The 27904-nt window shown below is 40.1% G+C and overlaps 1 protein-coding gene across 1 annotated transcript in view; it reads right to left on the reverse strand.

The window, feature by feature from the left end:
- Nucleotides 1-474: 474 nt before the first annotated feature.
- The window catches only part of EGF (epidermal growth factor), a 57791-nt gene continuing 30361 nt past the window's right edge, over nt 475-27904 (reverse strand). The window contains 14 exon segments of the mRNA XM_036381966.1: nt 475-3208; nt 4652-4754; nt 7676-7778; nt 10559-10735; nt 13327-13477; nt 15613-15732; nt 17876-17933; nt 17935-18002; nt 19016-19132; nt 19766-19912; nt 20369-20518; nt 21249-21416; nt 25142-25365; nt 27075-27179. Coding sequence (XP_036237859.1) covers nt 2985-3208; nt 4652-4754; nt 7676-7778; nt 10559-10735; nt 13327-13477; nt 15613-15732; nt 17876-17933; nt 17935-18002; nt 19016-19132; nt 19766-19912; nt 20369-20518; nt 21249-21416; nt 25142-25365; nt 27075-27179 — 1915 coding nt within the window. The 3' untranslated portion in view covers nt 475-2984.

Below are 27904 nucleotides of genomic sequence, written 5' to 3' on the forward strand. Positions count from 1 at the left end.
TTAACCAAAAAAACTGAGCAACCTCCAGGATTCAACTATTTTACTTCAACCAATAAGCATGTAAATCCTGAACAGAACATCTTGGCAACAAATTAAAAAACATATTCTGAAGCCATGGATAATATTTCCAGATTAATAAGTAGCAACATTCCTAAGAGTAATTTAGATGTGAACAAAAAGTATTACATGGATTTTACTGGTTTATGGGAAGATATAAATAAAATATAAATGAAAACTTACCATATTCAAGGTGGAATAAAGGTGTGATCTGCAGCAGATAATCCTCATTAGCATAGATTCTCTGGCTGGAGAACAAGAAACCCATGATACCTGCACTTGCTGCACCAGCACATTATAGACTGTGGCTGTATGAAACCAGAGGAGCTTTCAGCTTACCTGATGGGAGTCAGCTGAAACCAGAATTGTGCACTCTCATCTCTTAAAACAAGAGGGACACCAAGGATTTTTGTCTGGTATTTTTTAAAATTTTATTTTATAAATCAATAACTTTATAAACATACAAATAAACCAAATATATTATATTTGTGTTGAAATATCATTTCAAGTTTTTACACTAAAGATTATTTTGAGTTTAGAGCTGAGTTTAGGAAACATTTAAAACTCCAAACACTCTAATTACAAAACCATATCAGCTTGGTTTCCCTATCTTATTCTATAAAGAATACTATCAAATTTAACCTTAGATCCTTGGAAGGAAAGCAAAATAAAAAAAAATACCCAGGATAGAATAGCAAACTAATTTTTAAGGAGTCTGAAACGTCTTTATTCAGGCAAGATTCAAAGTTACAAATCTTTATTTCTTTTGACTGGGGAAACTTCCAATGAAAAGTTGACTGTCACTCGACACAACACTTGCATTTTAAGCACACAATCATACTTCACCAGAGAAACTCAAAGTGCAAGGATCAAAGTCTTTTTACTAGGAAGCTCTCATGGGAACAAAATGCTTTTTTGGACTGGGGCCTTTAGACCTGGACTCTCTTCACATTAAAATACAAAAGATCAGTAACTGAAAGACCAGGGAATCCAAACTAGATGCTTTGAACAATGTTAGTGAAATTAAACAATACCAAACTTAAAATCAAATCTATCAAATCCTAATGATTCAACACAGTTGCTGCCTGCTCCTGAACACGGTTTAGTATGCCAACACCTCTCAACTATTTCTCTTTCTGTGGAAGTACCCTTGATACCATTCACACAAGAGAATGAGTCTTCACTGCTAGTAGTTCCTACTAAGCTTTGGAAATGAGTATTTTACAAGTTTGTTCTGAATCCAGAGTTGGTGTGGTTAGAAAACAGACTCAACAATTCAAAACCCTTTAGAAGTTAAATAAGTGACAACCCTCTACAAAACCAGGACTCAGTGTCATTACTGTTTCAACAACATAAAACAAAACTGACTTCACAAAGTTACTCCAGTGTGTAACTATTTTGGATAAGAGGTAAAAGCCTTTCATTACTCTTTTTCTTATTGGCCTACAGAGCTGGTAAAAAAAAAAATTACAACATTCCCTACCTTTCTGGCAGGATTCAAAAAGAACCCAGAAAAGCAGAATAGTAAACACAGAAATTAGTAATATTTGCCACTATTATCCATCTTATGAATTACAAGGAGCATTAGTGGTGGGCACCATAGCAGAGTTTAAAGGTTACAACAGCAGGCTTCAAAAATGGAGGACTGAGAGATCCCCCACAAATAATAAAATCATTATTAGTAATTCAGCTGATGTTCAGGCATCTTCCAAAACATTATGAAAACAGCCTTAGGAAGTCAGGACAAGTTGGTGAAAGTCACTTGATATCACAGAATGCTCTGAGTTGGAAGGGACCCACAGGGATCATCAAGTCCAACTCTGAAGTGAAAGGCCCATACAGGGATTGAACCCTCAGCCTTGGTGCTACCAGCACCAGGCTCTCACCTACCGACCTCATCTCTGCATACTACAGAGCTTTGCAAGAAGCAAATGACCTGATAGGCGTTAGAAATCCAGTTATGAGAAAAAATGGTTCTGTTTTCCAATTGTTCCCTCAGATTCCACAGGCAGCACAAATCAGTTGAGTGGAAGTCAGTCCAAACTGAGGTGACTTTTTTGTGTTTTTGTCCCACTCCTCCTGGTCTTTTGGAACAGCAACTGGACTTCTCACACTGAGTCCATATAATGGACCAGGTTTTGGTGCCAGGCATACCTTGTAAGACAAGGACAGCTCCAGCACATGCCTCTCCACAGGGCTGAAATCAGGCACAAACCCACTTCCTCAGCCCAGAAATAAACCTGTTATGCTCTGAAGGACCAGTGTAGGCTGGGAAAAAAATGGAGGAATCACCTTTCCCCTCAAATGCTGCCCATGATTAATAATATATGCCTGCAAACCATCCTCCAGTACACAAAATCTGAGAAATTCAAGATCCTATTTGGTGCTTGCTAGACACAAGAACATCTCAGGTGGAATCCAAGAAGTTGCACTGGTCTTTCAGCAGCCCTGGGGAGAGGCATATAGTGTCTATAAAAATCTTTTAATAGTAAGATCATTTTGAACTAATTTTTCTGCTATATCCTCCATTCCTGTTTCTCTGCAGCTGTCCTTGTGTTCCATTTTCTAGGCAGTTTCTAAACTCTGTGTGTGTAAAGATCACTATTTGCAACAAGCTCCCTTAGAAAATACTTATCACTGATAAATCACCCACTTGATTCTCTTCCTCCCAGTGACCTTTTAGCAGGCAGTTAGTTGGCAGTGAGTACTCTATAAGTGATACTTATAGAGTACTCACTGCTAACACGTTCCTCACAGTAATTCCTCCAAGCAGAGATGACAGGGAAGGAGTGGCAAATACTCTGTTTTCTTCTGAATAACGGTGGGTTCTTTATAAAGCAGGAAAAAAAAAAGAATGTTGTTTCAGTGTTTGTGAGTTCCCATCCTTTGCTGACTTCTTCCTTTTCCCATTCAAACACAGACTGCTTCTAGTCTGGCTGCATCAGCAAGCTGGCTGGGGCAAGGTTGCAAGGCTCCCTTTCTGGCAGGGGATTGGGATGGATGTTCCAGGGAGCCTGGGGAGGGCCCTTCGCCGCTGCCGTGGACTGGCGCGATTTCTCACCAACAGGACCCTCTTCTCGGTGGCCTTGCTCTTTCTCCTCTTCTGCCAAAGGCTCTGCTGCTTTGTCACATGTTACAGGCTGCTCTTCCTCTGGAGAAAACAGATATGTGTTACTGAAAGCCAAGTGAAAAGATTCACATTCATTTCCTGAAAGAAATGTAGTGGCAACCTTGAGAGAAGAAAGCTGTGAAACAATGCACAGAATCAGGTTCAATACCTGACAGAAGAACAAAAAACCAGGCAAAGTCAAGAACTTGTATCAGATTTTAAGAAATTACTTGTCTTAGGCTAGATTCATGGTTTTCTCTTTTAATACATAACAGAGAAAGGCATGCCAAGACTACCTGCCTGGCAAAATTAAAATCTCTGCTTTAAAGACAAAAGATCATAGAATTATTTACTGACATGGCATAAGAACTTCCTTTAGCATGCTAAAAAAATACCAGATTATTTACCCATCTTGTTGTCCAAGAGAGTGGAATCACTTCTGCTAAAATTTTAATGAAAAAATCAGACACCTGTCATGGGAAATTTCTGTTCCATACCTGCATCTGATAAAGCTGTAAATGAAAATAGAGTCTCCTAATGGGAAACATTAGTGTTCCTTTGCTACACAGTAAGGTTCTACACATGTTCTCAATATTAGTGCATCTAAGTAAATGTGAGGCACATTTTCTACTGATGAATAAAGTGACTACTCACTGTATGCCTAAGGACAGGACTGGATATTCTGAAAATATCGCAAGATGCCTGGATGTTTGTATCCTCAAACATTTGTATTTGCATATTTCTAAGTGGCTGAGACAAACTGACTTCTCTAGTAACTTCTGCAATTAGGAAGTATATATGGTAAATAAAAAAAAGTCTTAGGGTATTAGTCTTCTCCATCAGTTTTCACCATCTGAGCAATTAACAGATCCAGTTGCCACCTAGAAGGCAGTAGTTCCTAAAATTCAGAGTGGTTCAGCTGGTAATTTGAGGGCCATGGAGGGCCATTCTGTGCTTCTGTGCCACTTGCTGCCTCTAGACCAGTGATGAGAGGTGCATCTCCTCCATTCATCTCGTCTTTATTTAAGAACCAAACACTGCCCAAGCAGCCAAACACCTAGTTTAACACAAAAAGCAGAGCTGCAGTTGCTGCCACGGGGTGAAACCTGGACTCCTTACACCTTTCCAGTTTTCCTGCCTGAAGGAATAAGGGCTGTCAAAGTGTGCTGTTCAACAGACATCCACTCTCCAACAGTGTGATGGGCATAACTTCACCTGCAAATCTCTGAAGGTCTATATATTAATGCAAACATCTAATATCACTCTATCATAAGAATCCTCTGGCTTGTTCTGTGTGAAAGCACTGTTGTAGTGTAGTTTTGCATGATTAATCTGCAAAATGTAGGACTGAGTGGTCTGTTCACATCAATACAAACATAGGCTCTGCCAGAAATAAAATCTGGGTTTTTCTGTCTCCTCTACCAGTCACTGCTACTGCTGGTACAAGGTGAGGAGAGATCTAATAAGGAAGGACATCCTACTCACCAGATTCTGAAGGACAGGCAGGATGAGGATCTGCTGTCTCACACTCAATTAGATCAACTGCTTTAGTCTCCAGAGAACTGTTACCCTCCTTAAAAACCGCAAACTGCAAATACATACAATATGCACAAAATATGCAGAGCCCAAATTAATAAAAAACAAATTGGCTTTCTGAAACCCAAGAGGCAAACTAAAGGGGCCACACACACCAACCACAGAAGAGGGAAAAAGGTCATCCTGGCTTCTGGGATGACCCCTCCCCCTGCAGGTAATTAAACATTTGAGTTGATGACAGCCCCAGTCTTTCTTTGGAAAGCACACAGTCTCAGTCTAGCTAAGAACTGCTGTCTTGCTTGCAAATCAACATTTCCAATGGCAAGGACAAAAGTTCATGAAAATCAACTCTCTCCATAGTACTGAGGGCCATTTTAAAAGTATTAAAGATATCTGCAGGAATCTAGACATCAGGAAACTCTGTCAAACACAGGGAAGGAAGCAAGTCTCATTTCCTGGCTCTCAGCATCTCCTGCAGGATGTGGCTCCATCATGCCACAGTGACACTGGAAGTCAGAAGATGAGACCCTCTGGGGGAACATGCTGAAAGAACCAGGGGTAAAATTGAAAAAAATGGGGTAGAGGAAAACAACGTGAAGCGCTATGATAAAATTGTACAGAGGGAAAGATGAAAAACCCTTAAAGGGGGAGGTTTAAAGAGCAGAGACAGGGAAGAAAACATCTGTAAATAAGATGTACCAACCAAAGGACTGACAGATTCAGGGGTCCAGGTGAATAACTGGTGGATTTATGTGGATAGAATACACATGTAGCAGGTGCACCTATTTAGGCACCAGTTAATTTCTGTAAAATCAGTACTCTTACATCTGCTAACCCACATGTGACCAACCCCTGGCAGAGATACACACAGTTCTGCAAAATATATTTGACTGTGCAAAGCAAAACGGTTGGTGGATGAAAAGTCTCAGAATAGCATCAAAATCCAGGCACATGGAGAAGTTTACCAAGGCTTACATATCAGCAGGAGTAACCCAGCCTGGCTTATGGAACTCTAATATGAATGAATAAAAATATGCAGGCATACCCTCAGCTAATTGCACCCTCACCTGGCAGAAAAGATGTAAAGGGAAAAGTGAATGATGCTTTGTCAATTTGTAGGTATAGTTTCAGTATCATGATACCTAACTTTTGATGTGTGGGATAGCATAAAATCTTGTTATCCTCTGCATCAACCCTGACAGGCAAAAGCAAGCAAGTCTTTGCACTCTCTCTCAGCAGCCTCACAGATGAGCAGCAGCAGTGAGGACCACCAAATGAGTGGAATCCATGAGCTCCTTACAGTTACTGCATACACCAGACACAGTCCCAATATGAAGTCCTTTGTTAAGATCATTAACATTGTGTAGCTCAATAGTACCCAAAAACCCTAAAAGTTGAGCAGCTCTAAAAGTTTTCTGTCCCTGATGTAGTATAACCTTTTTTTTTTTTACATAAAGCTCTGCAATAACCTCCTTGAAGGTAATTGCACAAATGGACAAGTTCCTGCAGCTTTTTGGCAGCTCTAGATGTTCTTACCCGCATGCATGCATGCATGAAGCCCTTCTGAACTTAACAATCAATGGCTACATCGGCACAGAGAAAATCACAGGCATGAAAGCACAGCAATCGTTACTGAGTAAGCACCAGCAATTAGCAAAGGGTCAGTGATTTCCTCTTCCAGTGTGCAACAAGCCATTGCAATAAATTACTTTATTAATGTATTCCATGTCTCCTGGTGCATAGTGAAATGTAACACAAATGTATAATAGATGTAAGAGCTTGATTTGTTTTTGTTGATTCAGTCCATTGCTTAGCTGTTTAGTTACTTTATACTCAAGCAAAAGTGTCACTGGTGACCAGCATTAACTGCAGGGTCAGCAGAAGGTGGGGACAGAGCTGATGGGCTGCAGGCTTCATAGAGCACTGCTCCCTGGCCGTGAATTGTTCTCAGTCCTAAAAAATGTTTCTGCTTTTCTCAACTTCAGGTATTTTACAAGCTATGGATTTTACTTCTGCTGTGCACAAATTATGGCATTGCCATGACTCAGCTCATTTGCTGTCCAATACCTGAAGGAAATGTGCTGATAATAAAATGTGCATAAGAGTATGCAGTTGACCAGCTAAGGAACAATATGCCACAACCAGGGTCAAGTCGACTCAGTATTACCAACACGTGTTTGACAATGTGCTTCAGTGCCTACCCACTCACAAGTCCTGCCAGACACTCTTACTAAATCACTTGCAAGGCCATTCTAAGAGTCTCAGACTGAGCACAGAAGCAGCCACAGATGCCAATTATGTCACTTGACAACTTCAAGTTCCAACTGCGATCACCCAGCAGTGTAATGTTATTCTAATGCCAGTCAGAACCAGATCCTTAAAACAGATTTTATAGGGCTAAAAACAGCTTCAAAAACGACAAGAGCCACAGGCCCGTACAACCAGACCGTGTCGACATTCTTACCTACACCAGTGCAAAATTGGAACTTTATATATCCTACCAAGCTGCCTGATAAAATCCTGGTTATTTTTCTTTACAAGGCAGCAGCTTCTAATACAAAACATTTAATTTCATCAAGCCTCAAAATAGAGTTCAACATCTCATGTAGCACACACAATACTTGGCTTCCAAGAAGGCTTTTTTACAGAGGGCATACTTTCCTGTGAAAATAACTGTGTGATATGCCATGTCATCACATTGCCATTTCCTTAATTTAGAACACAGTTCCCCAACTGTTGTGTTCAAAGCTAACAATAACACTGGCTAATGGTTGCAATACATCCAGGCAGCTGTGAACTTTGAGGGATAACAATGAGGTAAGATGAACTAGGGTTCACAGCAAAGCGCTCGATGACTCTAGCAGTTATTTAATGTATTTAAGATGTGAATTATTTGATGGATAATCTCAAGTGGATCCCTAACACTCTTTGATCCCCCCTGATTCCCTCTCCACTCCACATTAATATGGTTACCAGAGAGTTGTTGCCAGTAGGTGTTACGCTCTCATTGTCAGCGCGGCTGCTGGCAGCTCTTATCGCTTCTGCACAGAGATTCTTCTTATACAAATTCTGACTTCTGCAACAGAACAAAAGCTGAAGCCAATTATTTTGCTTTTAGAGGAACAGATGTTTTTTTCACACATTATTCTATCAGCATTCACAGAAGTACATATATTTTGTTTTCTCTCACTGGTTTGTGTATTGTATCCCTTACCACACAGTGGTTAAAACAAACAGCTTGTCAGAAAAAGAAGTCAGTAAGAAGTGCACAAATGCTTGTTCCAATGTGCCATCTGTAAAGGGTCATTCATTGGAATGAACAATAGGCCTCATAATTTTAACTAGAACCTTCTATTTTCTTACATTACTCTATTTATAATACATTTATCTTACAAAGATTTGTTTCAGCCAATGCAATGAAAAGTGTTTGTGGGCGAAACTCAGAAATAAAAAGCTGACTGTACTTTTGTACACTGTTGGTAGCTACAATTATGAAAGTCACTTTTGTATTCATCTGCATCATTTATGCAAAGCAACAGTTTCAGAAGTTACTATGAAATAAACAAAGTGAAAGCCTCAAAAATTTGGAAATAAGCTCTTCCAGGAAAAATTCATGACCCACAGAAATGGCTTTAGGGGAAAAAGCTATGAGTACAATCTGTAGCCAGAAAAGGTATGAATAATCAGCTCTAAGAGGCTACTTCCATAAATTCAAAGACTATTATTTTTGTAGTTAAACAGTAATCACTTATAAGGCAGTATTAAAAGCCCATATAGGCCCAAAGAAAAAAAATTATTTTACTTCTCTTGAGATCCAAATCAGTATATCTTTATTCACTTTACAAACACATTTTTGCCCTTCTAAGCATCAGCTAAAAAAATTAATGTTATAGTCTTCAAATTCTGGAAGTCTGAGTATATAACATCCTTTTGCTTGATCTATTTTAACTAAAATTTAGTAGATATTTACCAACAAAAATAGCAATTTTCCTTTTACTTAGGAACTTTCCTTTTATATCTACATAGCTTTTATATACTAACTGAGAAAGTTCACATGGCACAATTATCATATATTGCTCCCTTCATGAAAATACAATGTAAATAAATTTTGCTTTGTGTGGCCTTTGCCAACTGAGGTGGAGAAATTGTAAGTGTTGAATCTATGCTTCAGATTTGGCTCTTTTTTTTCTTTTTTTTTTTCTTTTTTTTTTTTTTTTTTTTTTTTGTGGAAAAGCGTTATTTCTTTTCTTTCCAAGAAAGATAAGAAATTTGGCATATTATACAGTCAGACTGCATAAACCTAACATTAAGAATCACCCAGTGCTCTTCAGCAGACAACAGTGATTGAACAAACCAACACAATTCTGCAGCATACTTGGCCTTCAGTTCCCACATTTTCAAATTGGCAGGTGTAGACCTCCAGCTTCATTTCCTTCAATTAAAAGGAGATTGGCATCTCCTTTTTGCAGGGGAAGAAACAGGACTATCAAAGACTTAATCGGTACATTTTGAAATACAGCAGATTATCTGAAAAAGTGGTATAGCAATTTCAACCCAAATACTGGTTCCCAGACTCCACTTAAATAGGGATTTTAGATCTGCAGTTTAATTTTGATCTGGTTATACTAGTAATTGCTGCAGTTCAAACTCAGTCAAGTGTGTAATTGAAAACCTGTTGTTGTGGTAAATAGTTATATTGATCAAAAGCATTTGGCAAGAAAGAAACATAAATCTGGGAGAAATTACAAAAGAGAGAGGAAGGGAAGAAATTTAATACTTTCATACATTTAAACAAATCATATTCTATTTTTCATAAGACAATATATGAAATATATAAGAAATATAAGAATCTCACAATTTTTCTGTTCTTTTTATATCCACTGATTGAAATCTGAACCCCAGGTTATGAGAAAAAAACAGGCTGCACTTAGCTTTAATTCTGGACCCCTATTACTAATTAATAGAAAATAAGAAATTTTGCTTCTTTCCTACTCTTGTGGACTAAATATGCCAAGAAGCATTACATAAGAATGAAAAACACTAGCTTGCATAGTTAACTTCTTTTGTAGCTAAACTTTTTATGTCTAGGAGAATCTAATTTTAAAATTGACCTAAACCACAAACGAAAATCCTGCATTTAAATCAGCCTCTGAGAACAGCTGTCTGCCAAGGTCATGGCCAAAAGACTGTAGCTTAAATGCTTAATACTTTCCAGTCTAAGGGACACCGATGACATTTAATTTCACATCAGACTGGGTTCTTAAATAGTGACCGTTGGAATTCTTTTTGCCACAGGAAGAATCCCAAATCTGTGCAATTCATTACAGCCATGGAAAATGCCAGGGAGTACTTTTACAGCAGATGTGCTTAGACTCACTCCCCTGATTTTACTCTCTCTGCTGCCAGGAAAACTGTTTCCATGTTCACTGCTGGAAGCATCACTCTGTAAGTTTGCCTTGGGAAGGTTAGTAGGCAAAGAAATTTTCAGGTGGAATTCTACGCTCAACGGGAAACAAAAGCCAGCTCATTGAATAGCTGGCAGAGAAGAGCCAGCCCATACCATGAGAGTTTCAGACACCTAGAGCTGTGAAGGGAAAGGCAGGAAGAAGTAAACGACATGTTCCTGAGCTCTAGCAAGGTCTGTTCCCCTTCCCTCTAGACACATTTGCTCACTAACACCAAGGTGAGTTCTGCGGGCAAGGGACATGCCAGAACTCTCTGCATGATTCCCAGAGCCAGTGACTGAAAAAGAACAGACCAGGAGCTCCCCTCAGCTGAGGAGCAGCTCCCGTTCCGAGCCCCCGGCACCCGGTGAGGGCAGCAGCAGGAGGAGCAGGCCCGTGTGGGCAGCAGTACCTGCGGCGGAGGGCGGCCAGCGCGGCCAGCAGCAGCAGCAGCAGCAGCAGCGCCAGCCCGGCGGCCGCGCCCGCGGTGATGGCGATGCTCCGCACCTTCGCCCGCCCGGCGCGATGCTGCTCCCACCACTCCAGGTCGCTGAACTGGCAGCGCTCGCCCACGTAGCCCGTCACACAGCTGCCAAGGAAAGAGGGACACGAGGGACACTCTGAGCGGCGGCAGGGCACGGCCCCAGACCGTGCCATCCACCACCTTGCATCGATTCACCGCTGGTCACCACTACACAAACATCTGGCTCACTTTAGCATGGGGAAGACAAAATCATTTTAAGGGTATGTGGTTGAAACCTGTAGAAACCAGTATTAAAAGTCTTGTTATTTTTCTTGTTTTTCTCTTTTTTTTTTTTTTTCTGTACTGTTATTTTTTACTGGTCTTGAATTGCCTACAGAATTGTACAGAGAGGTTGTTATTACCAGATTCCTATGGGATAAAAAGTAGGAAAAAAAGTTTCTTAAATCCTGTAAATCCTGCTGTGTGATTAGTGTTTCCCTAGGATTTTCCATTAAACTTCTTTCAGCAGCAACCTTCCCTTTAAAGTAGGCAGGACAAGACCAACTTGTATTTTCAGAGAGACTTGATTAAGAGAATCAAATTTTAATCTCAATCTTTACTGTAAAATTAAAGATAAATGAAAGTGTTTAAAAAACCCATGCATAAGAAATATCTTCATTTAGAAATATCTTCAAAATTTGAATATAAACTTTGAATATAAGCTTTTTCTGTACACAGTTTGTTTATTTGATTGGTTTTACCATTGTAAAACCCAACACAGAAATATCCTATTGATGCATGAAACCCTCAAATCAAAATTACTAGAAAGTGAGAAATACATCCAAAAAATCATCTCAGCCTAGTTTTACTACACAAGGCAAGACATAAATAATAAATGGAAAAAAAGGAAAAGTCTATTCAGTTCATAACAATCCCTCAGCAATGTAGGCTCAACTCATCGCAATTCTAATTTGTCTAATTTTACTCAAGTCCAAGAGCTAGTCAGATGAGAAAAAGAAGCAGGATTTGACCTGCAGCAGCTTTTACCTAATGTCATGAAAACGTTATATCAGCATTCATTATTAAGTCAGGCACAAGCACTCTCACTCTGTTAAAATTTAGAATGTGTGTGCACTGGAAGGCAGAAAAAATGCTAATTTTTTAATGTTAAATTACAATGAATTTCAAACATGCTGGCAGATCTACTTTCTAGTGTATGATCATTTATTAATTAAAATACAAATCATATTTGGTATGAGGTTTTTGCTGGATAACACTTTTCCATTCCTTCTCCCCTGTAGTTAATAAATCGGAGTCTACATGAATGAATGCTGCCATCTAGTGAGGATTCAGCGGGGACAGAATCCAGCATCACCCACGCACATATCCCAACACCATGGCTAAGCAAGGTTGCTCTTAAATTTTTTTACTGCTTCCACTTCCAAAACTGAAAAATATGTACATTTCAATTCTCATTATGCACTAACACCTAACAAATAAAAGAAAAATAAATGTGATCCAATTTGAAAGTTCTGCAGGTTTAGACTCTTCTAAAGAAGAAACTTCCAAGGTGAAAATAGATACTTTACTATGCCTCTAAAAGTTACACTAAAAATTCAAACCCAGAGATAGGTAGTTCAGAAAGTACCAGAGATGACCCTGAGTCTGTCTCCAGTAATGTCTTTGCCCAAGGGCTTTGCTGAGCTCAAGAGATCCACAGCACAAAGCATTGACTTCATTCCCACATATGCACACAAGACACGTTCTTTCATATTCCTGCTGGTACAGAGGTCTGTAGGCAGGGGAGACCACTCATCCTTCAAAATAGGAAAGCCTGAGACACAGAGAGAGATTTGCCTACCCTGGAACAGCATCCAGCCCCTGTACAGGTCCTCACTTACCACCTGTGACCCCAGGGGAGGAGGCAGGCATTGGATTTGTCCCATTGCAAAGATTTTATGCTTGATTTTGAAGAAAGATTCTGAGTACAGCTTCAAATATAATCAGGTTACACACTTAAATGCCAGCACTAAAAGTTTTGAAGAAATGATTACCCCATGGAACTAGGTTGTCACATTGACTAAGCCAAGGCTGACTTCTGAGGAGATGAGATTCTCCTTGATTTATAAGTACCTGCTTTTGGGGAACCCAGAATTAGGCTTCACAAAAATATTGACAGGGTTAAAAATATCGACAGGGGAAGTGGGTTTCAAATTTGAGGTCTCATTGTAACTCTTCCTGTTTTTAAGAGGGCAATTATATCCTATCCATTTCTGCCTGTCTGTAATGGAAGATGCTGACACCAGAAGATTGCTCCCTGGCCCCAGTCAGAGAAGGCAAGACAGAGGTGTACTGTTCCATCCCAGTGAATGCTACACATGAACAGCAAGGCCAGCAGGGAGGTGCAGTCAGGAGGACTGTACAGGAGAGAGAGAAGGCATGTCTTTCAAGTCATTTAACAACTTACCACCCATTTCCAAAGTAAAGAATCAAGTGCTCAGGGAACAAATCCAATCCTACCATGAATTGCAATGGAGTGGCCATGCACTGAAAATTACACTGATGACTTACAGGAAAGAGGAGATTCAATTGCTAATGAGTGACATGAGGGATGAGCAGATCATTCATGGACAAACTCTTCACTGCCTGCAGTAAACTGAGGGTAGCATTCCAAGGGTGCCATTGTTCAGCAGAGAAAATACAAATTCTGTACTTACTTGCAAGCATAGTCTTGCAGGTCAGAAACATAATTGCACACTCCACCGTGGAGGCAGTATGACTCGTACGAAGGAGGACATCCTACAACATCACCTTGCACAGCCTTTGTAGTGTACTCACTGCTGACAGCAGCTGGGGGAACAGTAGATTCTGAAACAGAGAGTTTCAAAAGGACATCTCAAACTTTTGGCCTCATTGGTAACATAATCTTATGAAGAGTCCCAGAACTTCAAGGTACTAAACTAGGCAAAAATATCCAATTTCTATTAATTACTTGTTTTTTCCTATCTTTTTATGCTGTTATCAGACTTAGGCAAGCATAAATATAGATAAAATTATTAAGTATGTTATATTGATATGGAAATATTATTTATAAATATATAAATTATAGATTATATTTATAATTATTCTTGTTTCTATATTATATATAATTTATTTTTATAAATATATATATATTAATATATTAATAGTGTTATTAGTATGATACAGTAATATCTTAATATATTAATATAGTATACAAATATATAAATATTTTAGATTTACAGTGAAAGACCCACAGTGATTGACTGAGTTCTGTGTGTTTACTTGTATGAGCCCAGCCCTGAAGAAAAATGGGACCAACTGTCTAGGTACTTACTCTGAAATGATTTTTGCAACTTATGCAGCTTTGACATATGGTAAATCTCTACTATGTATAAATCACCAGAGTGAGAGGCAGAGGTGAAGGGTGACTGTATTTCATGCACTTGGATCTCAGAAGCTTTTACAAGAAACTTGTCATTCTTATGCAAATTGTTTCTACTCTGCTGCCATTCAGTTAATTGCACCTATGTGTGACAGCAGATCATATTTTTTACTGTTTCAGGCTAGTTCAGGTGCAGATAAGAGCATCACTGGGGGAGCAGGGAGCCCCATGGTTCTGCCAAAGTGGACTGCAGCCTGCTCTGAATCACACTTGCTGCCACCTACACACCTATCCAAACCAGCTGGTTTTAAAGGTAGCACTAATATCTCTGCACAGCATGACCACAGTGCAGACATGCCCTTACAGAAAAGGAGTGCTTTCATGCCTACTTGGCTGCTACAACAAACCTGTAGGTCAGAACAAAACAGCTGCATGGCAAAGAGTTTCTGGCAGCATGGATTGGCAGAGACACACCTGATCATTCTCATACGATTATGGGGTCAGTTCTATGACTCACACCAGTTTTATTGCAACATGACCTTCAATGACATTTGGGCTTTAAAATTTCATTTGCAGGAGAACTGCCATGGCAGAGAGCCTGAATAGAAAGGGATGAGTGATTATAGTGAACCCCAGGTGTGCATGCATTCAGCAAAGAAAATTTCATCTTGCTAAAAGAGCTTATTAGGCAAAGAGCTAAAACAGTGTGTTAACGTCTACAAAGACATGGGATCAGACTGACACATGAGGGACCTAGGAAACATTATTTCCAAGTCATGCATCATTTAAAATCATCATTTCCTGAGTGACACCTGAAACTACTGAAAGATTAAGTGACTGAAATGGGAGTGGAAATCCTGATAGGTGCTCTATTTAAGAAAACCGTAATTTCCTTGTTTTTCTGAAGAAACAGCTCTGTGTCAATGTCCCTCCATCATCAGAAAGCCACTCAATCTGGAGTAAAATTCACTCTGACCAAGTGGGTTGACACAGAGTAAAAGAATGAGTCACTCTCAATTTCAGAGAATGCTGCTACCTCACTGAGGCACCAAAATGAAGGTCAGATAGTCACTAGTGCTGAACTTTTAGCAGTTCCCTTCAGTAAATTGATAATCAGATTTTCTAAGGAATTTCAGAGCCCTTTTGAACAATTAGTGACTGGAACTGAAAGACAAGCTTATACTGCAGAATCAAATGGCACTTAAATCATGTGCATTTCCTCTGCTAGCCTTCTGAAAAGTAACAGAAGGCATGGGGAGTTTGAAAAATGGCACTGACTGAAATTACCCTCAAAAAAATGTTCCAAGGAGTATTTACTTCTGCTGTAGATTGTAAATGACATTTGATAGATTTGTTGGTACATTTAGACAGTAAAAAATTTACATTGAACCTCAATGTAGATATTTCCTTATTAAACTTGGATCTGTTCTCCTTAGCTCACCACAGAACAGCCTCCTAAAGGCAATGCTAAATGGATCCACAATCTGGTCAGGATGTTACTATACAGGGGTGCCTTAGTTTCCAGGTATAACAATTTATCTAAGGACACAGCTCTTAATTTAGGGCCACTTTGTTGTATTTGCTCTCTCCATTTACTCACTGCAACCGTCGCCAGTTCCGGAAGCATGATCAGCACACGAGCAAGTGAAGTTTCCTTCTGTATTTGTGCAGGTCATGTTCTCTCCACAGGTGTGGGACCCCGTCTTGCACTCATCAATATCTGTCACCCAAACAGTCTGCAGTTAGAAGAATGAAATGCCTCAGAGCATCGGCTAAAAGGGCAGCAGTAGCAGCACTGCTCTCCCCAGGCAGTGGAGGAAAACTCCAGAGACCTCTCCCTATGCAAATATGCCTCCATGGAAAGCCTAATGGAAAAGCAACCAGCCTACTTCCTATAGCAAGAGCATGCTGTGCTGCTGTAGACACTCTCCACAGGGAGAAGGAGGAAAAGGCTTCCCCAAGAAATGTAACAAGTACAGCAGAGTTGAAGAGGAGACTTATTTGTACCAGATGCATTCTCCTGGCATTGCTAGTCCTAGCTTGCAGCCTGCATCTATATGTTGGCATTCTTGCAGAAGGGTTTGGGAGTGGGGAGCTGCCAGCCCCTGTACCACCCACCTAGTTCAGCCTAACAAGAGTTTAGGCAGAAGAAAAGTGTCTAGAAACCTACAGGTCTATTCAGTTTGTGTAAACACTTCAATAAGTGAGGTTCTGAGTGACTGTGAAGAGGCTCTCTGACTACAAGAGTTTCCAGGCTCAGAGGCCATGTTAGGTTCATACACATCTCTCACCCCCATTCTGCTGCACACCCTCGTCCTGCCCCCACACCTTCTCTCCAAAGCCCATGGCAGCAGCTCCTGCCAGGCTGGCCACCTGCACCTTGCTAAGTGATGAAGCACCCCCCTCAAAGGTGAAACCTTTGGTTCACACAGCAGAGTTTGGGAGCTTTTGATTCATTTTATGACTGTCAGCAGAATAAATGTGCCAGGTCTACTTCAGGGAATCACAGATCTGCTTCCCGAATTTTTGTGAAATGATTGCTTAAACTGCTTGGAATTTTTTTACAGTAAAATTAACACGATCTAGCTCAAAACAGAAAATTCAGAGCACTTAAAAGAAAGGGGGGGAGGAGGGGAATACAACTGCTGCAGCATATTTCATAAAATGTGATTTCACCAACACCATATGAACTCATTGTGTGTTATCACTGAGCATACCATCACATTCCTGGACACTGTGCATGCATGCAGGCACTTACAACTGAAGCACAAAGTCACTTACCAGTTTCTGGCTTTCATAGTACATTTCAAGTCATCGAACACAAAATTAGTTTCAGTTATGTTTACATCTTAGTAATACTACATCTTTTATCAGCTGAGAATCTATTTTCTGGACTTAAAAGACTTCAGGAAAATAATAGACTGGTTTTCAGTGACAGTGGAAGGTACTACATCCTGAACAACTATTCCACAGTGCAGTGGTAAGTAAGACAGTAAAGCCCAGGGCTGCTTGAGGATTTGCCTTCTAGGTTGTGCTGGGTCAGCAAGAGGATCTTGTAACTTCTGTGTGCACTTCCATCTGCACTTCCAAACACCCTCAAAGACATGAGCTCTTCCTCTGACCCCTGCAGGCAAAAGGCCTTCTTGATGCTTCTGCCTCTGATACATTCCACATTCTACACATAATAATGATATTGTTTTTAATTTTTCAGTCATCCTAATCAGTGTTAAAGAACCAAGACCAGTAAAGATTATGTAAGAATTGGTTAAAACTTATTGGGCTTTGAGTTAGGCTATAAAGGAAAAAAGTAAAAGAAAAGGACAGAAGAGAAGGCAAGACTCTCATAAAGCTCTGAACAAACTGTGTGCTAGTCAAATACTGGAGAGAAAAAGCTTCCTGTTCATATTTACCACTAAAATGGATTAAGAATTTAAGAGACGTAGGGAATGAACTAAAGACCTGGCATTAGAGCTGGATGGGAAAATCAGTGGGTCTGATTATTAACAAGACTCTAAATGTACTCAAGTTGTCAGTGTCACACCTTGAACCTCATGCCTATTAAACAGACCTGGAATTATTTGATGAGTATTATGACACACTCAATACCTGCTTTCGTTTATATTCATGGCAACGATTTCCAATAAAGCTCTACTGCTTCACCTCCACTTCCCTCCTCCTCTCTCTCTTTCTATAGCCACCAAGAAGAGTGCAAACACTGAGAGGAGATATTCACTGACAAGTACAAGCTTTGCATATTGATCAATTGCTGATGTTACCACGCTTCAAACAGGGAGGAAGGCACCTACAGGGGCAGAAATGCCTCAGCCTTCCAGACAGGGCAGAGCCCTCACACGTGCCCCTACCATGGCAATGGACTCCATCTCCCGTGTAGCCGCCCAGGCACTGGCAGACGTAGCCGCCCCTCCGTGTTGATGCAGTGGGACACGCTCCGGTTGCAGCCGTCCGTGCGTGCCGCGCACTCGTCCACGTCTGTGGGACACAGCAAGGGACAGGACACTGGGTCAGGAACCAGCACATCAGTCAGTACATTGGGACATCTGCACCACAGAGCTCCCTCACACTCTGCTGTCACTTGGCAGTTGTGCACGTGAAGCAAATGGGAAGAGAAGGACTTTGTGGTCTTTTTTGGTATGAAGTTTGACGGGGGTGTTCTAAAATCCAAGAGAGTCAACAAAATGATATCACAAATATCATTTGCTTAAAGAAAAACTGTTCAGAGGAAATGATCTGATTCAAAACCAGCTTTATGTTATACAATCATATAATCTATTAAATTAGAAAAGATCTCTAAGAGCATTTAGCAACTTTGTTTTATAAAAGGATGCATAGGCTTAAAAAAAGAAAAAGTACTACAGTGGAAAAAATGTATGCTCATTGCAGCTTACAATTTTTTCCCTTTCCATAGCAACACAGATTCTTCTGAGTCTTCACACTTAGCCACCAAGTGGCATTTTTTTTTCTGTTTCTAACACCTTCCTCTCTTGACCTTTGTGAGAGCAAAACAGTTATTTCATTTATGTTGCAAATAAGTCCAGAAACTTAAAGATCACCCTGGGCAATGTTTTGCATGGCTATTAGAGTCTTTTTCTAGTGCTAGAAAGAAACTACTTTTTTATACAAATATTACATCAGGAATACTAATTTTGAAGAGATTTCTTATGTCTAAATTATACATTAACTGTAACGTCTATGGACTGAGCTTTTATAATTAGTCAATTTTTACAAATAAATACATTATACTTCTATTATCTGTGTTATTGCTTGTTAATATTAATAGGATTAACACTCATGGCTCAAGGGGAAAAAAGGCATGTGATAATTAGCCATTTCATCTCACATGCTTTCTGCTCATCATCCCTTTTATACTATTGACCTTTCTCTGATGCCTCACACAGCCGAGCTGCCAGTGTGAAAGGAGATAGATTTTCTTCCTCCCCCCCAGTCTACAATTTTTCAAAAGTTATAATAATGTTTTTAATTACCATAGCATGATTTCCCCTTCCTGGTAAATCCTTTCAAACACTGGCACATAGCACCATCTTCCAGCAAAACACACTCTGCATTGACATAACATTCTAGGGCAGTGCAGTCATCTTCATCTACAGCATAAGCAAAACAAAAGAAAAACCACTAGATGTATTTGGAAATATCAAAGGAGGTAGTGTATATCTATATTACAGAAAAAAAAAACTGAGAAAACCACAACATACAGTCAAAGTTTGAAACTTAGCTCTCCAGGATTAATAATGGCAAGCCAATGCAATCACTGCAGCTGTTCTCTTTGTCTAGATAGAGTTGACATGTCACTTAATATCAGGATTTCTGAATATTTTATTCAAAACATATTGCAAATGTTAATGATCTAGTGTCATCAAAGATTTGTAGAATTCAATGGGCTTAATTTTAACTTTTTTTAAAGGAATGCAATATACTTAAAAACCTAAGGGAGAAACTTTCTCAAGTGTTCCTAATTAAAAATGTTTGTTCTCTAGACTAGGATAATATTATCAATTTTTGTTGATATAGCCAAGGAATAAAGACACAAACAAAAAAAAGCAGTCCTACCTGGAATAATTGCACAGACCCAAGTTTTTGTTAGAAGCTTAAGAGCATGAATACCATCAGTCTCAACAATGAACCTTTTTTTCTTTAAGGTCTATTACTTCTTTCTGCTCTATAAACCTGTTCAGAGCCTCAGAGTAAGCATAAGGAAGATAACCATCAGACTATACCTGATACCATGATTTCAGCAGTAAAAAAAATTATTTTCTGCTTTTCCCCATTGTCTGCATCCTTAAAAATCCCAGTGCTCCGTGTGCTCTGGAGCACAGTCTCTGGTGGTGGCATTGGCATTACCTCCTTGTGCACAGAGACACTTCCTGAAAAAGACAAGAAAAAAATGACATAGAGTATTTAAATCTACTGAAATAGCCATCTGATTTTCAAATACTTCTGTATTTTCCAATAATCATGGTGGTTTCCTTCTAATATAAGCATCAGTATCCTCCCAGACTAACCTGTTTCTGACATCAAATTATTCCTAAAAGCACTCACTGGTGAGTTTTCTCAAATACAAAAGAGAAGAAATGTGATTCATTGCTCACAATAATTGTCAGCATTGCACACACTTTTTTCACTGCTAAAATGCCAAGGGAAGAATTACAGTGGTCAGACAACATATGTTGCCTTGCTGTCCCAAGGACAGCATTCCAGCATTTTCATTCTTCAGAGAAACCATCATTCCTTATTTTAGAGCAAGGTGAATTTTTCCAGTGCTCCCTGTCAGGATCGTCAAGTGTTTGAGGGGGGGCTTTTTGGGAGCTGGAGGACTGTACCTGCTGTTGAGTTGGAAGAATCCAGAGCACGACAGGATTTTCTGCCTTGAGTTTTCACAAATCCTGGATAGCACTTGCAGTGGACAATTCCAAAACTGTTTTCACAGATCTGATCACAGCCTCCATTCTCATAAAGGCAAGGATTTGCCCCTAATGAGGAAAAACAGGAAAATTAACAAGCTGCTTCTTCAGTAAACATCTCTGTTTAGATATGCAGAGTTGAAGCAGCTAGAATAAGGACAAAAACTAGGATTTAATTTTTTTTTTTATATAACAACAAATGCACATAGTAAAGCGTAGATATTATCACCTAGCCCCTGTCAGAAAAAAGAGATTCATGTACTCTGTATCTAATGCATGTACCACATTTTTAAATTTTATTTCCTTTATTGTTTCTCCTTTGATATTTAGAGTCCTAATATTTCAAGGACATAAGGAACCTGTGATTACCTTCTCTCAATCCTGACCTATTGAATTACTCGTTTCTGCTTACAGGGGGATTGTTCCCAACAGAAAATCAAATTATTTGATCAAAAACTAATAAATCTCACAAAATCTTTCCCCATGTCATTTTTTATTACTGGTGTGTGGGGGGGGGGGGGGGGGGTGCTAATAGACTAGGATAAATAGGAATTAGAAGACTGTGGTAGCCTCATGGCAATTGATCAGCATCTATTCTTGGTCATGAACATAAATCTGTCAGCATTCCTGGGAGACATGCCCAGATGATGCTTTCAATGAATGCCAGTCTGACTATGCAAGGCTTTTTAAAGAGCCTATTTCTGAGAAGATAATCCTCTAGCCAGGGACATCTATTTTACTGGTATCAGTGAACAAGAGGAGGCTGGAAGGGAATGACTGCTCGATTTTTGCAGTGTACCTGGTTTCGCCAAAGGATGAGCTACAACCACTGATGAGGGTCTCAGCATGCTGCCTCGCAGACGTACCCTGTTTTGGCCGGTCTTCTTGTCCACCCTCACCAGTGACGGCCTAGCCCAGTCAGAAAACCACAGGTGGTCCTCAAACACAGCTACAGCAAAAGGGTGCCCTACAAAGACATTAGGTTTGTCATTTCCACATCTGTAGAACACACACAAGAAACCCTGTAAAGGAAAGCATTGTCTGCATATAGATCAACGTCTAACACAGGGACTTAGCCATAGCCTGTGCTCCCTTTGATTTCCCATGGGGAGGGATAAGTGTTCATGCACTGTCACTGACATGTTTTCTGAAAAATCCCTTCACCAGAATTTCTTCTCCTGGGAAGCTGAGAAGCCTCAGAGAAAAAGAAAAACAATATTATCTCCTTTGCTCCTCCTGTGTTTTGCTGCTTTGGAGTGCGGTTGGAGATTGTTTATCCAAAAGGTGAATTGCTTTTACTTAATGACCGATCACCATCCAGCTGTGTTGGGACTCTGGAGAGAGTCACAGGTTTTTCATTAGTATCTTGTTAAGTCTTCTGTAAGTATCCTTTCTCTATTCTTTAGTATCGTTTTAGTATAGTATTCTTTAATATAAGTACGTAAAATAATAAATCAGCCTTCTGAGAACATGGAGTCAGATTCTCAATTTCTCTTTTGTCCTGGGGACTCAGAAGATACCACAATGAGCAATGGACCACAGGCACAGGTTACTTGCGCTCTTAGCAAGGGAGGCTGGGACACTTTCCTGGCTCAGTTCACACTTTATACTTCTTATGGCTTCCAACCAGACCTAGTTCACAAGATGCTTCTACCTCACACATCATCATTCCTTGAGGCAGCTTTGGGACCAGCCTTTCAGAACTAGAGTACCTCCCTCCTCTGCCACGACGTGGGCTGGCAGAGAGCTGCTGAGGTGCACAGCCCCTTCTGCAGCCTTCCCAGTGCAAGCAGGAAAGGAGCTCATGGCATATGTCATCCTGCACAAGCATCCTGTGCCAGGGCAGCCTGGGAGCTGCAGACACTGCAGCCACTGACTCCAAAGCCAGTGTGTGGCCTCTGCAAGTGCCAAAAGTACACACAAGTGCAATGCACAGGGGCATACAGCCAGCTAAATAAACCACAGGAGGCAATAGGTCATCCAGGTAACTTCCTCTCTTTTCACTGATGACAACAGGATCCTAGACATCAGCTTCAACCAGGCACCTAACAATTATAGGACTAACTGTAGTTGCAAGAAATTCCACCCCAAGTTCAGAGCACAGGAACTTTTCCTTGGTAGCACAATATGATCTGCACTAGGAAAACTCAGATCCCTAGTTTGACTTCCAGAGATAAGCTCAGCAATTCAGAATCCTAAGAGTAATTTCATATAAATAATGGCAGACATAAAGATCTTTGCAAAATGATTCTGACTCTTTTTAATCTCTCATGATAGAAAATTGTCATTAGTTCACCTGGGACTATGCATTTTTTCTATACACTCAGAAATCTCCTGCTTTCAAGGTAGTCTTTGGGCAAGCTTTTTGCAATGGAAGGTAAGAACACATGCTATTCTTCCATGGGTGTACACCTGGCTTCAGAGTGGACGCTTCCTGGCTGAAGCAGGTTTGCTTTGTTGTGGTCCTGAGAGCCTCAGTGGCACTGCACTCTCCCACTGCAGTCTGAGCCCCTCTGAAAGGTATGTTTTTTAAGCATATGATTTTTATGGTCTTTTTTGCTTCTTGATGTAGACCCCAACTAGGTAGTGTTTCATTTCAGTAATGAAACTGGGATCCCAACATGTATTAACTTAAAAAAAAATCAAAGGCAAGCAAACAAGAAAACAACACAATAGATAACCAATACAGATAACCATTAGAACCTTGGGAAAGAAGTATGTGTTGGTATATCTTAAATTCAACTCACAAATAAACTGAAAAAAAAACCCAGTCCTTTACAAAAAAAATTTCTAAGACACTGTGTAAATGTTCTTTAGTGTTATTTGAAGAGTGTATTATTGGCATCTAACTACCTCCACTGACCCATGCTTAGTCACTGATCTTGGTTTTTACCTTTTCTTCCCATTAAATTTGAACAACTAGAGCAAGATCTAGATACTGTCCCCAAACACCCAAACATTTCCTCACAGTTTTAGGATCTGTAGTTTGCACTATTCACAAACAGCACCCTGCTTTGTCCAGCATTTTATTAACCTCTTATTTTGCAAATACATTAAGGATTATAGTCAGAAGTGTAGCGTCAGTCAGTGGAGACAGCAGGAACAGTGCAAATGCGGCCCACTGCATAAACAAAAGTTATGGTTGTATTCTTCATTGCCTCGGGCAGGTTATTATGGGCTGTTGTACTTACAGCTGAAATGGGGTTAGGTGGAAGAGCAGAAATAATTTAACCTGTTTTGCATGCAGCTCGACTGAATGAGCTCTCAGTACAGGGGCACTAGAGGGAGCTGCTGTAATAAAAATTCATGTTACAGCAGAACATCTATGAAGAGGTGCCACCTTCCGTCCTCCAGTGTACAGCTGTTTTCTGAATTCCAGTCTTCACTAGCAGCATTAGCAAATGATCAGGACATGCTTCTCTAAATTCATACCCCTACAGGCCTTCATCTCTTTTCACTTCCTTGCATACAGATGTTCGTGTCCTTTTCTCTCACCTCGTAACAGCTGTATCGCTGCTCCTTTAACATAATCCATGTTTCTATAGTGCTCCTAGCTCTCCTTCTCTTTTTGCTCCCTGTAAGACACTGTCCCACTCCTTGTGGAGAAACAAAATGAAACTTGGATCAGATTTCAAGGTCCTCCTTTGCGGATCTGCCCCATTCCTGGAGGAGGCAGTTGCCGTGGGAGCAAAGGGAAGAGAGAAGAAGGCTGGAAATTACTAGGAAATTACTTCCTGAGCCTTTTGATGTCTTATAAACTGGAGAACACTTATTCCTCCAGGATCTCACTTTGGTCACCTCCAAAAGACTGGGAGGGTATCTGGCTTTGGTGATGAACACAAGTCTTCCCAGAGCACAGGCTAGAACAGAGGCTGCTCGACAAAGTAACCGTAAGGTTACCCACAGCAGTCATGGCATTGAGCTATGAGTCCTCACTCTGCCCATGTTTTGTATGCACACCTACAAAATGGTCCCCAGAGAGATCCCATGATCAAAAGAAATCGTCCTCTCTAGAAACTAACTTGCCAAGTACAAGATTCTTAAACACATGGTTTACTTTAGACGTGGTACAACATCAGTTCCTTGTTGCCAACACCTCTGTTCTTTTGCTTCAGAACAGCACAGTTATGTGTCAAGCAGCAGAAATCTTAGCCATAAAAACTACCACCCCATTGTAAAATCATTTTTCATTTGGTATCTATTGTGTGTTTAGAATCCTTCCAGTGCTCAATGCTGCAGATACAGGTTTGCTGCTCAAGGACCTTAACGACCAAGATTAATTCCCTTTCTTCTTTTGTCAATACAACTCACTGATGCAATAAACACAGCAAAACCTGAATTAAACTAAGCAGCCATGCATGGGAAAAGCAAACCACATTTTTTATTCTTTTATTCTTTTATTCTTTTCATTTTTCTATGAAGGCAGAAAGAAGGCATCGCACAAACCTCTCTGTGCAATGCAAAGTGACTGGTTAATAAAAGCAGAGAGTGTTAGAAAGAAATGCTTTTGCTAAAATTAATAAAAGTCAGCTGGGTAACAAAATGAAGAACTCAAATGCTGTCATTAACCTCAACATAGCATGGGATAAATAGCACAGCAGCTGGCCAGTAGTTTTCATGCACATATGCAGACACACACACACACACACACGGACAACCAGCAGTAGGTAATTATCAACCCCAAAGCCTCACCTACATCATTCTGTGCAAGAATTCGACGACCAGAACCATCCAGGTTTGCGCTCTCAACCACGGCCTGCTTAGCATCACACCAGTACACCTTGTCAGCCAAGTAGTCCAGAGCTATTCCACTGGGCCACAGCAGGCCAGTGCTGGCTATGACCCGGCGATCGAAGCCTTCTAACGAAGAGCTGCCAATCCGCGGGTTGACCCCCATGTCAGTCCAGAATAATCTCCTTCAGAAAACAAAATGAATACAGGGAGTCAGTAAGTAAATGTTTGTCCTCCTCTCCGTGGAGTTCTTTCAAAGCAGAAAGGTCAGATCAGAGCAATGCAGCCCTGACTCACAGGAGAAAAAGTGCACACATCAAGTAAACATATTAGCTGCTCATCTTTCCACGCTTGCCATGAGACCCCAGGTGATTGCACTGAGACTTATGCAGAATCCTCACTCTGTTCACTGGCATGAAACCTTAGGAAAACAACTCCTCACTATGTTAACCAGCCACAGCTCTTCATATCTGCTTTTTGATTTTCCATGTGACAGCTGATGGTGTTTTAGCAAACCCAGACAACAGAAAATTATGTATTAGCCAGACCCTTGTCTAAAGAGGGGTCCAACAATAAACAAATGAAACTAAAATTAGCCATTACCCATGAAAAACAAGCCAAAGTAGGAAGGTTGTTTAAAAAATATACACCAATATCAGGTTCAGAATCTTCTTCCTTTAATAAAATCATGATTCTCAGGGTCTCCCTCTAGATTCCTGTGTGTTACTCACTGGGTGTTTAGCAGTTTTCAATGAACAGACAATGCTAGAAGGCAACTCAATATGGGGATAGCTATAATTGCAAATAATATCTGAAGTTTGGGCTCATCTTCCCAGGTGCCAGTTGCTTCTGTCAGGTTTACTTAAATAACTCAGAGATTCACTTAGCTTTAGTTACACAAGCAGTTTTGCTCTAACTAATGCAAGGATCAGTATTTTCAAGAATTTTAATTGTGTTTCATATTCTCTTTAATATTTCAACTATGGACATTGCCATAATGTCTGTTCATCCTTTCACCATTAACTTTCTAAAAAGTTAGGTTTTGATGATGTTTCCTCCTCCCTTTCCCCTTGCATGCTTTGCCTCTACCAATAATTCTAGAAAACAATCTGGCAGAACCTACCTTTCTTCAAAGTTTTCCTGCAAAATGTTTCTATAGTATTTGACCTCTACTGAAAGGTTCTTTCAGGTCTTTTATGGGCAGAGGCAAGCTGGCAAAACACCCTCCCCAAACCTGCTTCTTTCTGATTCATCAGTTATAGCAGGATGTGAGCATCAAAACAAAATTTAAAGGACCAGATTTAAAATGTTCCTACTATAAGCATACTGACTAAAAATCCATGGGACTTCGCCATTGATTGAAACAGCCAGAATTTCATCAAGCATGTAAACACATGGGATCATTTCAACACTAGTTAAGAAGAGAGAAGGTGCATTTAAAACAACAAATCTCCTGAACAGTAAATTAGATTTAGTTTCCTCTGAAACTGAAACATGGACCAAAAAAAAGGTCCATGTTTCATTTTTGTAAGCACAGCTCATTAAAAGTGATTACCTTCTTTACTCTACTAGATATGGAGCCATCAGAGTTTGTAGTGAGGCACCTACAGCTGTCAGTGACCTCAGTTGCTCATGCTTATCTTTAGCTTAAACTGCATGTAGTATCGTTAATGCTCCAACTTTCTTCTAAAATCTATATGAGAAATGAACATGTCCCAGCTCATGAAAGAAACCCTGCAATAAAACATTACAGTTCACACAGCTCTGTGAGGCAATGACTAATCCAGCACGAGAGCAATGCATATTTTGACTGCCAAAAGGGCAAAGCTTGCACACTCATTTTTAAAAATCATCCACAAGCATTACATGATTTACTGTGTTTATCACTCCTTACTTAGCAAACGGGTGAATGGCAATCCCTCGGGGCTGGGAGAGATCCTCCCAGATGATCATTTTTCTTTGCATTCCATTCAGATTGCTCCTCTCAATGCAAACCTTCCTGCAACACAGAGAGCACTGTTAGGTCCTCCCTGCCATCTTTTTAATTGCCTTCTTGGGCTGAATGCACTAAGATTTTGCACTGCTTTAGTTTAGCTGTAATAAATCATTTCACAGCGACAGGAAGTAATCCTGCTGATGTGGGATGTCTAGCTGCTTTATCAACAAGTAATTCATGTTACAGCTTCATTATCTGGTCCAGGGCATGATGATAAAATACCTGCTGGTCTGCAGAAGACATGAAGTTCTCCTTCTTTGGGTGAATAATGAATTGCAAGTATGATCACTAATAGATAAATGCTAGCTTTAAAAGGAGTCATGGGGAAAACCAGCTCCTAACTGAATACCATTACCAAATGTATAGAGAATTTTTTAAAATAGAACTTTTACATAGCATTTTTCATCCAGAAATCAGTGGTCATTTTACATATTACATCTATTTTGCAGGAAATGATGAGGCTAAGGTTCTTAAGATTACTCATAAAATCTGTGGCCAAGTCAAGTATAGAATCTACATTGCCAATCTTTCAATTCACCTTTTTTCCAGAAAACTGATTTTATTGCTGCAATATTCATCTTGCCAAACAAATATCAGCCTCTACCTGCAAGCAAACCTACAGCCTTCCATGCCTTTTTGAACCTTCAAAGAAAGGCCCCACAGAGATGGAAGGAGAATACATCCTGCAAATGTGGAATACAAACGGGTAAATGCAGTGGGTGAGAAGG

This window comes from Molothrus ater, chromosome 4 (assembly GCF_012460135.2).
Source record: "Molothrus ater isolate BHLD 08-10-18 breed brown headed cowbird chromosome 4, BPBGC_Mater_1.1, whole genome shotgun sequence".
Lineage (NCBI taxonomy): Eukaryota > Metazoa > Chordata > Aves > Passeriformes > Icteridae > Molothrus > Molothrus ater.